This window comes from Kogia breviceps, chromosome 7 (assembly GCF_026419965.1).
Source record: "Kogia breviceps isolate mKogBre1 chromosome 7, mKogBre1 haplotype 1, whole genome shotgun sequence".
In the NCBI taxonomy this organism is placed as follows: Eukaryota; Metazoa; Chordata; class Mammalia; order Artiodactyla; family Physeteridae; genus Kogia; species Kogia breviceps.
In genome coordinates this window covers 9,829,682-9,847,696 of record NC_081316.1, presented here as the reverse complement: position 1 = coordinate 9,847,696, position 18,015 = coordinate 9,829,682, and the positions used below count along the sequence as shown (strand labels likewise).

At 39.4% G+C, this 18,015-nt stretch overlaps 1 protein-coding gene across 1 annotated transcript in view; it reads left to right on the top strand.

The window, feature by feature from the left end:
* FNBP4 (formin binding protein 4) overlaps positions 1-18,015 on the top strand; it is a 37,095-nt gene that overhangs the window by 16,380 nt on the left and 2,700 nt on the right. Inside the window, exons 13-16 of the mRNA XM_059069570.2 lie at positions 4,466-4,776; positions 5,326-5,470; positions 5,873-6,204; positions 16,938-17,095. Coding sequence (XP_058925553.1) covers positions 4,466-4,776; positions 5,326-5,470; positions 5,873-6,204; positions 16,938-17,095 — 946 coding nt within the window. The remainder of the gene's footprint in view (positions 1-4,465; positions 4,777-5,325; positions 5,471-5,872; positions 6,205-16,937; positions 17,096-18,015) is intronic.

Below are 18,015 nucleotides of genomic sequence, written 5' to 3'. Positions count from 1 at the left end.
TGCTGATTTTGCAACCTCATTTTTACACTTCACTAATTTCATAGGAAGTATGGTTGTTAAAAAACAAAATGATCTGAATAAATGCTGTGAAACTAGGACCATACTTGTTTCAGAGAAGCAAAATAATTGATCATTACAAATCATCAATATTCTAGTATAAAACAATTAAGATGGCTCAATCCAGTTAAAGTACTCTTAGGGAACTTCAGTTTGGTTATATACATTTAAAAAAGAAAAAAGGCTTTCATAGTTTTCATTTACTCTGAGTATCTGAAGAGCCATTGCTTGATTTCCTTATTATGGAAGAAGATACATTGTTTTTTTCCCTCGAAGTCCGTCTTTCTTGGAATGACAAAAATAAGTGGCTCATGAAGCATAGTCAAGACTGATGAACAAACAGCCTTTCAATCTGAAAAACTGGTAGATATTGTTTAAGTGATAGCATGTGAAGGTAAGAGTGTTGGGGAATGATTTCAAAGTCATAAACATTTGTGAACTATATTCAATATTTTGTAATAACCTATAATGGAAAAAATCTGAAAAGTATATATATATGTATAACTGAATCTCTTTGCTGTATTTCTGAAACATCGTAAATCAACTATACTTCAATTTTTTTTTAATTAAAAAAGTCACAAACCTTTGAGGATAAAAAGAAAGTTTTTTGTAAGGTGGGAGTGAAGAGCTGAATTCTGATGTCCTCTGCTTATCAAAAATAATATTTTCTATTCTACTGGCTCCCTAATCCCAGTAGAAAAGTTCTGATTGTGTACCAAATAAAGATGGTCACGTACCAATGATTTTGTTAATTTCTTAAATAGCCTAAGAATCATTATCAGGTCACTCAAAATAGGCACCTATGACTGCAGATAATTTTAGAACATAGCAAAAAAGTGGTTTTCTACTTCATATTTAAGAAAAAAATTTTCTTAAGTTACAGAGTGTACCATTTTCGTGAAGAGATTTTCTTTAGATGACTTTCTCATTCTTTGGGTAGTGAATAGTAGATACGTCTAGTAACTTGGTTTTATTTACTTTTTAATAGTTAGTGAACTGAAGAGGCTTGATGGTGGTTCTGGTTTGGTGATTCCCTTCTTGACCACTGTCTAATGTCCCTTATATGTTCTAAAGCTGAATATTCTAGAATTGTTAATGCTAAGTGTTATGTGAACACCTTAGAGTTAAACATTAAGTTACTTTCTCCCTTTGTTAATGACACGCAGTTGGTACTGTCTGGTAAAGGAAAAAGCCACTGGTAAACCAGCTTATATTTTGGAGCCTCTTGATTGAGAGCTACTAAAACTACATGATAAACTTGATCTAAATAAAATCCAAACCTTGTGCTAAGGTCTTTGGAATTGAAGAGCAATACCAATCACTGTTTTAGGCCTGTAAAGAAAGTTTATAATGCTTGCTTTTTGTCAGCCCAACAGTGGTTAAAATCATCTTTTAAAGAAGAAAAACGTACACTGAGGAGCGGGGAAGTTTCAAAGTTCTGTTCATTTTTAATCCTTGTTCATTGTTCCATGTTTGAATTTGACATGATATCTCTTAAGATGAGTGATACTTCAAGATACCCAACATGTCTGTTTTGTTGGGTTTTTGTAAGGTTAAGTTAAGCTGCTTTTCCAAAAAGTCTCTGTGGAATTATTATTTGTATAATAATTTCTTGATTTAAACTGATTAACTGGCCTCTTGCCTCAAAATACTAAGCAATAATACTTTTGGGGGGAACATAGGAAAACAATAAAGGAAGCCTACCTTTATAAGAAAGAAAGCCTGATTTTCTATTTATAGAGAAATAAAGATTCATAGAAAAAATATGTTCTTGGAGAATTCAACATTTGTATCCTCACAGTATTCTGTTTTTAAGCTTGACACTTTAAGAAATATATTCGCACCTAATAAAAGCTGTGTGTACACCACTTTAATCTCTCCTTGGACTTCAGACTTAATGTTCTCTTAAATGGCAAAATACCTCAACTGGGTTAAATTTAGAAATGAAGAGAAGCAGTGTGTAATATGACATCCATGGATATTCAAACTAGGATTTCTTGAAATTCTTTATATTTAAGCTAAAGGAGATAATTATCAATGTTACAGTGCAGCTTTTATGTTTTGAGGAAACTTAGTTTAGGATTCAGATATTAACTCTGGAAGTGCTCCTTGTATGATCTAAATTTATCAAGTCTAGTTTGTTTCCTATTTACAGAAAGCCCAATTATTTCTGATTAACTTTGTTGAAGGTTGTAAACCACATTATTAATCTTGAACTTACTGTGTTTTCTTGATTTCCTCTGCATAGCAGCTTCTCGCCATCGTAAACGTACCAGTATTGCATTATGCTTCTAGATGAGAAACCTACCAATATACAAATCTGACACATTTGTTTACCTACCCTATATTATGGTTGGTTTAGTAAAAGGAAGTTTAATAAGTCATTAATCCTCGATGTTTACTTCCTTAGTTCTAATGTAATCTTGACGTACTGTTATGTAATGTAGTAGACTGCCTGCCCATACCCAAAGTGTCTGCAGGTTAGTGTAGAAATTCATAAAGGTTAATGAGACACTTGAAGTCTTTTAGCTGGAAAACTGCATTCTTGTTTTCTGGTGAATTTTTTTCAGTTCCCTTTTCCTTGGTAGTAAGCGGTTTCTCAAAATAATTAGAGTAACCGTGTGAACTATGTTCTTAAAGTCTCTTACATAATGTATCATCTACCTGTTCCATAAAAAAGTGAAGCTATTTTAAAAGCCAAATGGTTCATGGCTGCTTTGGTTTTACATTGTTGAGTGCCAGTGTGGTGTATTTTGAGCAAAGTAAGGTAAAAGGCCTTATCCTTGTTCTAGAGCCTTTTATAATCGAGTCGTTATTTAATCTACTGCTTTGACCATGGAATTTGACAGGTGATGGCATCTGGATCTCTACTCCGTGAGAAGTGAAATTTGAGATTTCTGAAGCTCTTAGACTCCTGATATATTTCACCAGGACATCTTGTTGAAATAGTACTAAGGGAGTTCCCTGGTGGCCTAGTGGTTAGGATTCTGGGCTTTCACTACTGTGGCCTGGGTTCAATTCCTGGTGGAGGAACTGAGATCCCGAAAGCAAGACGCTCAGCTCGGCCAAAAAAAATAGCACTAGACTAGGGGTAAGACTTGGCCACTAAGAGCTATATGATCTTGGGCAAGTCATTTCCCTCCTGGGTTTCATTACCTTTAAAATGAGAGGGGTAAACTAGACGATTTCTCATGTCTCTTCTACTCCTAAATTCTATGATTTTAGGGAGAAAATCCCCTTCAGCATTCCTGGGATATATATCTAATAGTCCCAAATATTGTGAAACTTCCCTATTGACGATAAAGAGGGATGGGGAAGGCTGCAAGTAAGTATATCTTCCTATTTTTTCTAATCTTTAAAGCTTTTCCCAGCAGAGAAAGGGCAGTAATTAGCTGTGACTTTTGCAAATTTTGAGGAAAGCTAACCCTTCAACTCCTCAGCTGTAATTTCTTAACTTCAGCAGCCATTTCAAATCCTCCGTATCTTCAAACACCTATTCTCTGTGTTACATTTATCATTATCATTTACCTTGAAGATTCACGCTCCCTGATTTCCCTTTTCTCGTCACAGGAATAAAAAATTACCCTTCCTGATTTGTTGCTGTGATTTAGCAAATGAATAATTCACACAAAGGTGTGAAGGAGTGATAGGATTGACAATATCACCTTGCAAATGGATTTTTGAAACTTAGTAACCCAAATTAATTGAAATGGGTAGAGTTTGTGTGAGTGTTTTGAATGTGTACTTCTCTGGGTCATCCTTAATTACTTATCTAGCTCACTAAAAGATAAAGTACATGTGGCTTCCCTGGTGACGCAGTGGTTGAGAATCCGCCTGCCGATGCAGGGGACACGGGTTCGTGCTCCAGTCCGGGAAGATCCCACATGCCGCGGAGCGGCTGGGCCCATCAGCCATGGCCGCTGAGCCTGTGCGTCTGGAGCCTGTGCTCCGCAATGGGAGAGGCCACAACAGTGAGAGGCCCGCGTACCACCAAAAAAAAAAAGATAAAGTATATGGAATCAGTATTGCAAATGCACATCATTCTCTCACTTTTTCAATAAAGAATACCCCAGAATGTTGCCTTCTAGTTGTGTATCTTTGAAATAAAAAACTTCAGGTTCAGATGACTGAATTTCTCATTGAGTTGATGTGATGTGCTTCATTTACTCAGCCATAAATCTGTACCCAGAAAACAAGACTAGTATAACACAGGTGGGGTGAGTGCTAACAGTAAATTCTATAAATTTATCTTCATGGAAGTCATTTTTGAACTGAGTTTAATATTTCAGTGACATCAGTGTAGAATAGATGTCTGTGGGACAGATTTTGTCTCTACAATGAGTTGAACATTTCTGTGTTCATGGAGTTTTAGTCTTGCTTTTTCCCTGACTCCTATTTGTTTTCATAGGTTCTCTTTGTAAAGAGTCCTTTTCTGGCCAAGTTTCTTCTTCATCACTCATGCCACTTACTCCATTCTGGACCCTTCTTCAGTCAAATGTGCCTGTGCTTCAACCTCCATTACCTTTGGAAATGCCACCGCCTCCACCTCCACCTCCAGAATCCCCTCCTCCCCCTCCCCCTCCTCCTCCTCCTGCAGAAGATGGTGAGATCCAGGAGGTCGAGATGGAGGATGAAGGAAGTGAGGAGCCTCCTGCTCCAGGAACGGAGGAGGATACTCCATTGAAACCTTCGGCACAAACCACAGTTGTAACTAGCCAGGTGAGAAATGCCATCTGGCATTCTGAAGAGTTTTGGGGGACCGGGGCATGATTGGCACGTTTTTTTGTTGTTTTTTAAATTTATTTGTTTATTTTGGGCTGCATTGGGTCTTCGTTGCTGCATGCGGGCTTTCTCTAGTTGCAGCAAACGGGGGCTGCTCTTTGTTGCGGTGCGCATGCTTCTCATTGAAGTTGCTTCTCTTGTTGCAGAGCACGGGCTCTAGGTGCGTGGGCTCAGTAGTTGCGGCGTGTGGGGCCTAGAGCACATGGGCTTCAGTAGTTGCAGCGTGCAGGCTTTAGTAGTTGCGGCTTGCAGTCCCAGTAGCTGTGGCTTGTGAGCTTCAGAGCGCAGGCTCAGTAGTTGTGGTGCACAGGCTTACTTGCTCCGCAGCATGTGGGATCTTCCCGGACTGGGGATTGAACCCATTGTCCCCTGCATTGGCAGGCTGATTCTTAACCACTGCGCCACCAAGGAAGTCCCTACGTGTTTTATTTTAGAAGAGGATACTTAACCAGGGGCTACAGCCACTAACTAGAATCTCTGTTTCAGAGTTCAGCTGACTGTACCATCTCTAGTTCTCCTTCCACTAAAGCAATAAAGAGAAAAGCTACAGAAATTAGTACTGCAGCAGTTCAGAGATCAGCTACCATTGGTAGTTCTCCGGTCCTCTACAGTCAATCAGCTGTAGCTACAGGTAAGCATTGTGATTAAAATGTATTTTCATCAATGTATTATCTTTGGTTCCAGAATCAGATATCATAAATTAATGTTAAAGGCTTTTCATTGCAAAGACTGTTTATGTGCATTTCTTTCAGTTACTGAAAACCACTGCTAACATTGGCATATATCCTTCCAGATTGTTTTCTGAGCATTTACACAACATAAGTGATCTTGATGTTTAAATACCTTAATGCTAAAATATTCAGAACACCAGAAAATGTGACTGGGTTTTTTGTTTGTTTTTTTGGTTTTTTTGTGTGTTTCTTGGCGGGGGAATATATTAGAATAACTCCCAATTTCCTTTTCCTTCTCCTTCTTGTTTTTGGCTTTGTCACAATGTCCTTTTTATAGTTTTATTTTATGTTTTCTGTTCTAGGTCACCAGGCAACAGGGATTGGACACCAGGCACTATCAGTTAGCCATCCAGCAACAGGAATGGGTCATCAGGCCAGAGGAATGAACCTACAGTCCAATTACTTAGGACTGGCATCAGCTCCTGCAATTATGAGCTATGCTGAGTGTTCTGTCCCAGTGGCAGTGACTGCTCCCACATTGCAGCCAGTCCAGACCCGCAGCACTGTGCCTGCCACCGCCATTATAGAGCCGCCGCCACCGCCGCCGCCTCCTCCTCCTCCTCCCCCCCCACCACCACCACCGGCTCCCAAAATGCCAGCACCTGAGAAGACAAAAAAAGGAAAGAAAGATAAGGTAGAGTAAATCTCTTTAAATTTTAGTTTAGGGCTTCCCTGGTGACACAGTGGTTGAGAGTCCACCTGCCGATGCAGGGGACACGGGTTTGTGCCCCGGTCCAGGAAGATCCCGCATGCCACAGAGCGGCTGGGCCCGTGAGCCATGGCGGCTGGGCCTGCGCGTCCAGAGCCTGTGCTCCGCAACGGGAGAGGCCACAACAGTGAGACGCCCACGTACCGCAAAAAAAAAAAAAAAAAAAAAAAAAAAAAAAAAAATTAGTTTAAAATTTTTGTTTTATTGAGGTGATAGTTAAAGTATAAATTCAGTAGCACTTAGTATATTCACACTGTGGTGTAACCACCACCTCTCTCTGGTTACATAACATTTTCATAACTCCAGAAGAGAACTCTGTACCCTTTAAGCAGTCACACCTCATTACCCCCTTCCCCTAGTCTCTGGGAACTACCAGTCAGCTTTCTGTCTCCCCCAGTTTACCTACTCTGGAATTGTGCATGTGTGAATTTGTGTGTCTGACTTGCTTCACTTGCACAGTGCTTTGGAGGTCCATCCATGTTGTAGCTTGTATCAGTACTTTGTTCTTTTCATGGCTCTATGATATTCCATTGTGTGTATATACCACAGTTTGTTTATCCATTCATTCATTGATGGACATTTGGATTGTTTTATACTTCTTGGCTATTATGAACAGTATCTATGTAAACATGCATATGAGTACATGCATAATGAGTACTTATTTTCATTTCTTTTGTGTATATATATATTTAGGAGTGGAATTGCTGGATCATATGGTAATTCTGTGTGTGACTTTTTGAGGAACCTTTTTGTGACTGAACCATTTTACATTACTATCAGCAACATACAAGGGTACTAATATTTCCAACTGTTCACCAACACTAGTTACATTCCACTTTCTAAAAAAATTATGATGTCAGTCTTGGCAGGTATGAAGTGGTATCTCATTGTGGGCTGTTTTTTTTGTTGTTTTTTTATTTGGCTGTGCCAAGTCTTCGTTGAGGCATGCGGGATCTTCATTGCCGCATGCAGGCTCCTTTAGTTGTGGCATGTGGGTTCTAGTTCCCTGATCAGGGATTGAACCCATGCCCCCTGCATTGGGAGCACAGTCTTAACCACTGGACCACCAGGGAAGTCCCTCATGGTTTTGATTTCTGTTTCTCTAGTGAGTAATTATGTTGAGCATCTTTTCATTTGCTTTTTGGCCATTTTTTTATCTTTTTTGCAGAAATGTCTACTCAAGTCCTTTGACTCTCCAGTATTTTTTATTTGGGTTATTTGTCTTTTTGTTGCTGAATTGTTAAGAGTTCCATATATATTCTAAATACAAGTCCCTTATAAGATACATGATTAGCAAATAGTTTCTCCCATCCTGTGTGTTATCTTTTCACACTCATAGTGTCCTTAGTACACTAAAGTTTTGTTTTTTTTTTTAAACATCTTTATTGGAGTATAACTGTTTTACAATAGTGTTAGTTTTTCCTTTACAACAAAGTGAATCAGTTATACATATACATATGTTCCCATATCTCTTCCCTCTTGCATCACCCTCTCTCCCACCCTACACTAAAGTTTTTAATTTTGATAAAGTCTAACTTCCATTTTTTAAAAAAATTTACTTATTTATTTTATAATTTATTTTTGGCTGCGTTGGGTCTTTGTGGTACACGGGCTTTCTCTAGTTGTGGCGAGCGGGGGCTACTCTTCGTTGCGGTGCACAGGGTTCTCATTGCAGTGGCTTCTTTTGTTGTGGAGAACAGGCTCTTGGTGCACGGGCTTCAGTAGTTGTGACTCTCGAGCTGTAGAGTGCAGGCTTGGTAGTTGTGGCACGCAGGATTAGTTGTTCCACGGCATGTGGGAATCTTCCCGGACCAGGGCTCGAACCCCTGTCCCCTGCTTTGGCAAGCGGATTCTTAACCACTGCTCCACTAGGGAAGTCCTGCTTTCATTTTTGTTGTGCTTTTCGTCATATCTAAGAATTGATAGCCAAATCCGAGGTCATGAAAATTTACCCCTATGTTTTCTTTTGAGTTTTATAGTTTTAGCACTCATTGTTGATCCATTCAGTTAAAAGTTTTTTTTTTTTTACATCTTTATTGGAGTATAATTGCTTTATTTACAATGTTGTGTTAGTTTCTCCTGTATAGCAAAGTGAATCAGCTATACATATACATATATCCCCATATTTCCTCCCTCTTGCGTCTCCCTCCCACCCTCCTTATCCCACCCCCCTCGGTGGTCGCAAAGCACCAAGCTAATCTCCCTGTACTACCCAGCTGCTTCCCACTAGCTTTCCACCCTACGTTTAGTAGTGTATGTATGTCTATGCCACTCTCTCACTTCGTCACAGCTTACCCTTCCCCCTCCCTATGTTCTCAAGTCCATTCTCTACATCTGTGTCTTTATTCCTGTCCTGCCCTTAGGTTCATCAGAACCCTTTTTTTTTTTTTGATTCCGTATATATATGTGTTAGCATACAGTATTTGTTTTTCTCTTTCTGACTTACTTCACTCTGTATGACAGACTCTAGGTCCATCCATCTCACTACAAATAACTCAATTTAGTTTCTTTTTATGGTTGAATAATATTCCATTGTATATATGTACCACATCTTCTTTATGCATTCATTTGTCAGTGGACACTTAGGTTGCTTCCATGTCCTGGCTATTGTAAATAGTGCTGCAATGAACATTGTGGTACATGACTCTTTTTGAATTACGGTTTTCTCAGGGTTTATGCCCAGTAGTGGGATTGCTAGGTCATACGGTAGTTCTATTTTTAGTTTTTTAAGGACCCTCCATACTGTTCTTCATAGTGGCTGTATCAGTTTACATTCCCAGCAACAATGGAGGAGGGTTCCCTTTTCTCCACACCCTCTCTAGCATTTATTGTTTGTAGATTTTTTAATGATGGCCATTCTGACCAGTGTGAGGTAATAACCTCATTGTAGTTTTGCTTTGCATTTCTCTAATTAGTGATGTTAAGCATCTTTTCATGTCTTTGTTGGCAATCTGTATATCTTCTTTGGAGAAATGTCTCTTTAGGTCTTCTGACCGTTTTTGGATTGGGTTGTTTGTTTTTTTGATACTGAGCTACATGAGCTGCTTGTATATTTTGGAGATTAATCCTCTGTCAGTTGCTTCGTTTGCAAATAATTTCTCCCATTCTGAGGGATGTCTTTTTGTCTTATGGTTTCCTTTGCTGTGCAAAAGCTTTCAAGTTTCATCAGGTTCCATTTGTTTATTTTTGGTTTTGTTTCCATTTCTCTGGGAGGTGGGTCAGAAAGGATCTTACTGTGATTTGTGTCATAGAGTGTTCTACCTGTGTTTTCCTCCAAGAGTTTTATAGTGTCTGGCCTTACATTTATGTCTTTAATCCATTTTGAGTTTATTTTTGTGTATGGTATTAGGAAGTGTTCTAATTTCATTCTTTTACATGTAGCTGTCCAGTTTCCCAGCACCACTTATTGAAGAGGCTGTCTTTTCTCCACTGTATATTCTTGCCTCCTTTGTCAAAGATAAGGTGGCCATATGTGTGTGGCTTTATCTCTAGGCTTTCTATCTTGTTTGATTGATCACTATTTCTGTTTTTGTGCCAGTACCATACTGTCTTGATTTCTGTAGCTTTGTAGTATAGTCTGAAGTCAGGGAGCCTGATTCCTCCAGCTCTGTTTTTCTTTCTCAAGATTGCTTTGGCTCTTCGGGGTCTTTTGTGTTTCCATACAAATTGTGAGATTTTTTTGTTCTAGTTCTGTGAAAAATGCCATTGGTAGTTTGATAGGGATTGCATTGAATCTGTAGATTGCTTTGGGTAGTATAGTCATTTTCACAATGTTGATTCTTCCAATCCAAGAACATGGTATATAGCTCTCCATCTGTTTGTATCATATTTAAGTTCTTTCATCAGTGTCTCATAGTTTTCTGCATACAGGTCTTTGTCTCCTTAGGTAGGTTTATTCCTAGTTATTTTATTCTTTTTGTTGCAGTGGTAAATGGGAGTGTTTTCTTAATTCCACTTTCAGACGTTTCATCATTAGTGTATAGGAATGCAAGAGATATCTGTGTATTAATTTTATATCCTGCTACTCTACCAAATTCATTGATTACCTCTAGTAGTTTTCTGGTGACATCTTTAGGATTCTCTAGTTATAATATCATGTCATCTGCAAACAGTGACAGTATTTTCAGTTAATTTTTGTATGGTGTCAAGTAGAGATCCAGTTTCACTCTCTTGAGTGTGATATCCTGTTCCAGCACCATTTGTTGAAGAGACCGTTCTTTCCCCCACTGAATGGTAGACCTTATCTAAAATCAGTTCACCATAAACATATGGGTTTATTCCATTGGTCTATATGCCAGCACCACATTATTTTGATTACTATAACTTTGTGGTATGTTTTGAATTTGAGAAGTATGAGTTCTCTGACTTAGTGCTTCTTTTTCAATATTGGCTATTCAGGCCCCCTTGTAATTTCATATGAATTTAACGGTTAGTTTTTCCACTCCTACATAAAAGACCAGTGGAATTTTGATAGGGATTGCATTTAACCTGTAGATTGTTTGGGTCTTATTACCTATTTAACAATATTGAATCTTTCCGTCTGTGAGCACAGGATTCCTTTCCATTTATTTAGGTCTTTAATTTTTTTCAGCAATGTTTTATAATTTTCAATGTACAACGTTCTCATCTCCTTGGCTAAATTTATTCTCAGGTATTTTATTCTTTTGCGTGCTGTTTTAAGTGTATGATTTTACTCGTTTATCGTTATGTAATGTCCTTCTTTATCTCTTAACAGTTTTTTACTTAATTTCTGTTTTGTCTTGTAGTAATCCACTTACCCCTTCTTTCTCTTGGTTAAAATTTTCATGGAATGTGTTTTTCTGTCCTTTCACTTTACACTTGTAAAGTGTCCTTAGATGTAAAATGAATTTCTTAATAGACGTGATCAGTTTCAATTGCATTTTGTTTTTTTTTTTAATCCATTCTGCCAATATTGTAACCAAAGGAAGTGGGGGTCCCAGCTGCTCACTACTCAGAAGCCAGTAAAGAGGCAAGGTTGGCGGAAAGGGAAGTTTGCTTTATTTTCGATGCTGGCAACCCGGTGTGAGGAGGAACTCCTGTCCAGAGGCCGACTCCCCCCACTTACAGTCAGTGGACAAGAGCTTTCATAGGTGAAGGGAGCGGGCTACAGGCAGAAACAGCACTGTCAGCTCTAACAGTCCATCTTGAAATTGGTCATGCGGTGGCCTGATCAGCATCATCATGTTTTAAGTACAATTAATCTTCAGTTCCAGGGTCAGTTTATTTCCATTTCCTTGAGTCCAGTTCTCAGAATTGTGGCAGCTTATGTCATGGCTACAGTCTGGTCATCATGTAGTTAACTTCTTCCACCTGGTGGGGGTTTCAGTATCTGTAAGATGGCTCATAGGATGTGGCTCAGAATATTATCTGTAGCCCTTGAGAAGGAACTTAAAGATCCTTAACTATGCTTAATGACTAAACAATTATTACTTGGTCTCATCTGACTCTTTTCCTTTGTTTCTGCATTTTCTCATTTCTCCAATGAAACTTTTTTTTTTTTGGTTGCGCTGTGCGGCATTTGGAATCTTAGTTCCCCAACAAGGGATTGAACCTGCACCCCCTGCAGTGGAAGCATGGAGTCTTAACCACTGGACTGCTAGGGAGGTCCCTAATTAAACTTATTCTTTGGCTGAAGTTTTTTCACAGACAGAAGGTAGGCCAAGGACATGACAGGAAGGGACCATAGGGTCCTGCTCCATTGCAGTATGTGTTTCTTGATTGTAGAGTTTAATCCATTTACATTAGTAAATTAATAATTTACTATAGTAATTACTGATAAGGAAGGATTTGGTATTCCTTTTGGTTGTTTTCTGTATGTCTTAATAGCTTTTTTGTCTCTCATTTCCTCCCTTACTGCCTTCCTTTATGTTTAGTTGATTTTTTTCAGTGACACATTTTGGTTTCTTTTTCATTTCCTTTTGTGTATATTCTATATTTATTTTCTTTGTGGTTATGGTAGGAATTACATATAATATCTATTTGGTAGAGTCAATTGCAGACAAAAACTCCTATACAGATGCACCTCCACTCTGTTATGTTATTGGTCTTACAGATTATATACTGTGTACCCATTAATGTTGACTTATTTTTTATGCTTTTGTCTTTTAAAATCTGTAGAAGAATAAAAATTATGAACCAGTATCACAGTAATACTGGTTTTTATGTTTGTCCTTGTATTTACCTTTACCAGAGAACTTTATATTTTTGTATGACAAGTTACTATTTAGCGTTTTTTCATTTCAGCTTGAAAGACACGCTTTAGCATTTCTCATAGGGTGCATCTAGTGGTAATGAATTTTCTCAGCTTTTGTTTATCTAGGAATATCTTAGTTTTTCTCCATCTTTTTTTTTTACATTTATTTATTTATTTATATTTTGGGCTGCACTGGGTCTTTGTTGCTGTACACGGGCATTCTCTAGTTGCAGTGAGTGGGCGTTACTCTGTTGCGGTGTGTGGGCTCTAGGCGCGTGGGCTTCAGTAGTTGTGGCTTGCAGGCTCTAGAGCGCAGGCTCAGTAGTTGTGGCATATGGGCTTAGTTGCTCCGCAGCGTGTGGGATCTTCCCAGTCCAGGGCTTAAACCCGTGTCCCCTGCGTTGGCAAGCAGATTCTTAATCACTGGGCCGCCAGGGAAGCCCCATTATTTCTTAAATAAGATCTTTGCCCCTTTCTTCTCCTGAGATTCCCATAATGCATATATTGGTCCACTTGAGGATGTCATATAAGTCACTTAGACTCTGTTCACTTTGCTTCATTCTTTTCCTTTTTGCTCTTCAGACTCAGTAACTTCGAATGACCGGTCATCAATTTTGCTGATCTTTTTTTATGCCTGTTGGAGTCTGTTGTTGAAATAATGAATTTTCAACTCAGTTGATGTATTTTTCATCTCCAGAGTATTTCTTTGGTTCTTTTTAATAATATCAGTCTCTTTGTTGATAGTCTCATTTTGTTCATGTCATTTTCCTGATTTCCGTTCATTTTTTATTTTTTCCTTTAGTTCTTTGAGCACATTTAAGACAGTTGTTTTAAAGTCTTTGTCTAGTAAATCTGAAATCTTTCTTTTTTTCTTTCTTTCTTTCTTCCTTTCCTCTCTTTCCTTTCTTTCTTCTGCACTGGGTCTTAGTCGTGGCACATGGGATCTTTTAGTTGCAGCCTGCGAACTCAGTTGCGGCATGCATGTGGGATCTGGTTCCCCATCCAGGGATCGAACCTGAGCCCCCTGCATTGGGAGTGCGGAGTCTTTCCTACTGGACCACCAGGGAAGTCCCAGCATGTGTTCGTATGCTTTGTGATCTTTGGTTGAAAACTGCACATTAGAGAAAATAACAAACTCTCCCAGTCTTTGCACACTGACTGTGTATGGAGGAAAACCTTCATTAATGAGTCCAACATGAAGGTGCCACATTTTTTCAGGCCTTTTCTGGGCATATGTGTTCCCTGGACGTGTTTTTTTGTTTGTTTTCCCTTCCCCTTGTGTATTTACTTTTAATTTCCCTACGAGAGTCACACCTGCTTCTTCTGTGAGCCTTATATGTTCTGTTGTATTCCTCTGCCCATAATCTTTTGCCCCTATCTGTCCACATGACCTCTGTCCCACTGTGGTTTTCACATGCTGCAGCTCCTGCTGCTGCCTTTTGGGGTTTCCAACCTGAGACCCAAAATATGCCACCATTCCTGGCTGACCTCCAAGTTAAGACAGTATTGAAACAAGTCCCTAAGGCAAACAGAGACAGTCTAGAACATATCAGACATCCCACTTATTTCCTTCTACCTGGAGGGGGAGAACTGAGAATTGGGCCATTTCATCCCAGCCACATTGGGGAGGGTGTGGAACAAGGGCAAGCAAACATGCCACAAAATTTCCTGTTTTTAGTGTGGGGTTTTTTTTGTTTGTTTGTTTTTTGTTGTTTTTTTTTTTTGTGGTACGCGGGCCTCTCACTGTTGTGGCCTCTCCGGTCGCGGAACACAGGCTCCGGACGCGCAGGCTCAGCGGCCACGGCTCACGGGCCCAGCCGCTCTGCGGCACGTGGGATCCTCCCGGACCGGGGCACGAACCCGCGTCCCCTGAATCAGCAGGCGGACTCTCAACCACTGCGCCACCAGGGAAGCCCTAGTGTGGGTTTTTCTTGATTGGGTGTTCTCTTGGTTGCTCAAGATCTTTGACTGGTTTCCAGAGTTCCCACAAAGCCAATTTAAAGAATATAAGAGGGGCTTCCCTGGTGGCGCAGTGGTTGAGAGTCCGCCTGCTGCTGCAGTGGGCATGGGTTCGTGCCCTGGTCCAGGAAGATCCCACATGCCATGGAGCGGCTGGGCCCGTGAGCCATGGCCACAGAGCCTGTGCGTCCGGAGCCTGTGCTCCCCAACTGGAGAGGCCACAACAGTGAGAGGCCTGCGTACTGCAAAAAAAAAAAAAAAAAGAATATAAGAGGGTGGGGGTGGGCGGTGGGATGAATTGGGAGGTTGGGACTGACATGTATACACTTACATGTATGAAATCGGTAACTAATAAGAACCTGCTGTGTAGCACAGGGAACTCCACTTCCGTGTACAGTGGAAACTAACACAACATAGTAAAAAACTACCCCAATTTAAATATATATGTATATATATAAGGTATATACTCAATACCTCTGATTTTCAAGAATATTTGAGACCAGTATATATTTTCAGTCTTTTTGCTGAAGAGTTTTGTGTGCAGTTTACTAGAAAATAAACTAGAAAAAAAGGAATTCTAGCCATTTAATCTTTATTCCTCTGGCTGTAGTGTTCCCATAATAAAAACGTGTTCAAACAGCCAGTGCAACTCGGGATGCATGGTTTTGAACGTGATAGGCAGTACATAACTTCAGAAACATAAAGTACTTTCCCATGACAAATAGGAATCAAATGCACTACAAATTTAAAGCACAACGACTCTACCTAGATGTGTGTTTTTTAATCATACTTGGAGACGTTCGGCGAGAGGTCATACCCCAGTGAGCCCTCTATGCACAGGTGACCGTTATTAATTCATGTTACTTTTTACTCAGTTGGTTCCATGCTAACCCAGATGAGCTGTGTTGGAGCTTGTCGGAAGGGTGTATATGCAGTGCGTCAGGTTGTACCACAGGTGAAATGACAGAATGGAATGTGGGAAGGTGTGTGGAGCAGAAGGTTTAAGCATTATAGATGGGCATTTCCCCAGAAGGTTAAAAACTGTCAGTGACAGTCAAACTAGGGTATTGAGCAGGGAGCCAAGTAATTTCAAAAGACTGAAAATATTAAGCTTATTTTCTCAACTCTTTTGGGGACTTAATCGAGAAATGTGTTTCTCTTAAGTGCAGGCTGGAAAAAAAGCTTGGGTCCCTATACCCGATCCTCCCAGGAGCACAGCACTCAGTCACACCTATCACTTGGGAGCCTGCTTGTCAGGTTCAGAGTGTAACCTGGCCAAGTCTTCAAAACCGCAGGGATAAAAAGTGGTTCTTACCAATGTCTAATACCGTGTTTCTCTAAATTCAAAGAACTAGTCACAAATATCAGCAGGTATATTTTGAATACATACTGTGTCAGGCATTCTCTCTAGGAGCTTTGTATTCAGTATCTAACCAACAAAATCTCTGCTTTTGTAGAGCTTTTCTGGTGGGCTTGGAGAGGGTACGGGGGGACTGGGTTGCAGAAACAGATAAGCAAATATATATTCAGTGTTTAAAAATGCAATGAAAAAAAGTGTAAGAGGACAGAAAGTGACCTTTGGGAGGTGGTACTGTTTCATATAGATAGGGTGGGTGGTCAGGGAAGGCATCTTTGCTAAAGAGTGCCATTGATCAGAACTCTGAAGTTAGTGATAGAGCAAGCCATGTTGGATATGTAATAAACATCACAAGCTTTTTTTTACTGTGAGATTATGTTTATTATAGGCAATTTAGAAAATGAAGTTAATAGAAAAATTTATTATTGTATCTCCTCTTAGAACTAATCTCATCATTAATGTTTTGATATACCTCTTTGCTTTTTTCATATTTAATAGTTGCCTTTGACTCTGTTGGCTCTTTCCAGAAAAGCTCGTCATTTGTTTCTCAGCACTGTGTTTCACTTGATGTGAACACTGCATCTATTTAAAATTGTAAAAAGGTACACTGTGATTCTTTTTTCCTTTTTCTTAAAAAAAAAAAAAAAAAAATTATTTATTTGTTTTACCTGTGCCGTGTCTTAGTTGCAGCTCACAGGATCTTTAGTTGCGTCATGCAGACTCTTAGTTTCGGCATGCATGCAAGATTTAGATCCCCGACCAGGGATCAAACCCAGGCCCCCTGCATTGGGAGCATGGAGTCTTACCCACTGGACCACCAGGGAAGTCCCGGGTACACTGTAATTCTGAGAAGATGAGACAAGGGCAAGAGTTTTGAATTTCATAGATTAAGGCTAGAGGAAATGTTTCTGATTTCATAAAACACCACATTTACACTTTTTAGATTTTTAACCAAGCTTTAAGTTTATAGTTGGTAGAAATTTCTGTCAAGAACTTAGAATGGTATTTATTTTTGGTGTTTCTGTTCCTTTAATTTTGAATTTCACTTATTCCTTAGAACTAAGGAAAAGATCCTGATCTCATGTGAACTCATTCCCTTGTTTTATGTATTATATTCCTTTGTTACAGGCAAAGAAGAGTAAAACCAAAATGCCATCTCTGGTAAAGAAGTGGCAGAGTATCCAGCGTGAGTTAGATGAAGAGGAGAACTCTAGTTCCAGTGAAGAGGACCGGGAATCAACCGCACAGAAGCGAATTGAAGAGTGGAAACAGCAGCAGCTGGTCAGGTAACAGACAGAACCAGAGGTGGGGCGGAGAGTGGTGTCGTAGCTAGAATTTTAGAGCCATCATGTTCTTAAAATCATAGCCCTTAATTTGATCCCTTTACAGACTTACCTAAGTAGTTTTTAGTTCATAGAAATGTTTATTTCCCTATAAAAGTTACAGTCTAGCCTTCTTCAAAATCAGAAACATCAAATTTGTAATACTTCCCACTGACTGTTCCTCTTAGGCAAAGAGCTATCTTAACCCTGAGCATATGGGGAAAAACAGTCATCCCCATTTACCATTTTACAAATAATTTACAGACATAAAAAATAAAGAGGAGAAAACTTAATTAGAAATTTTAGTAAGAATCTAAATAAACATAGCTAACTCAAATTTTTATTATTTTCATGGTTTTTGAAGGTACACGTCCTGAAATGAGCAACATTCTTTGAATGCAACTAATTGCTCAGTTGTCATGCGTAACTTGGAAAGTACTCCTCTCATAAATGGTGCCAGATTTCAAGTTCATCTCTCATAGGTTCTAGCTTATCATTACTTCTGGTTCTTGCACTTGCAATCTCCATAAATGCAGTACTTATGAAAATATTTGGCGGAGTTCCTTGGCTGTCCAGTGGTTAGGACTCTGCACTTTCACTGATGAGGGCCCGGGTTCAGACCCTGGTCTGGGAAAGATACTGCATGGTGTGGCCAAAAAAAAAAAAATTGGGAGAGGATAGCCATGTTTGCTTCATAATTCAAAACATTTTCATTCTTAGATCCATAAGCACTAATTGGAACAGTCATTCCAGTGAATGTTTTTGTTCCTAAAATATCTACTTCTCTCCAGCCACTACACACCTGCTTTCAGCATTTGTCCCATTTATGAACCTTATCAAATTTTAGCATGTAGCAGTATAAAACCTGAAAGGTTTCTAAGGAA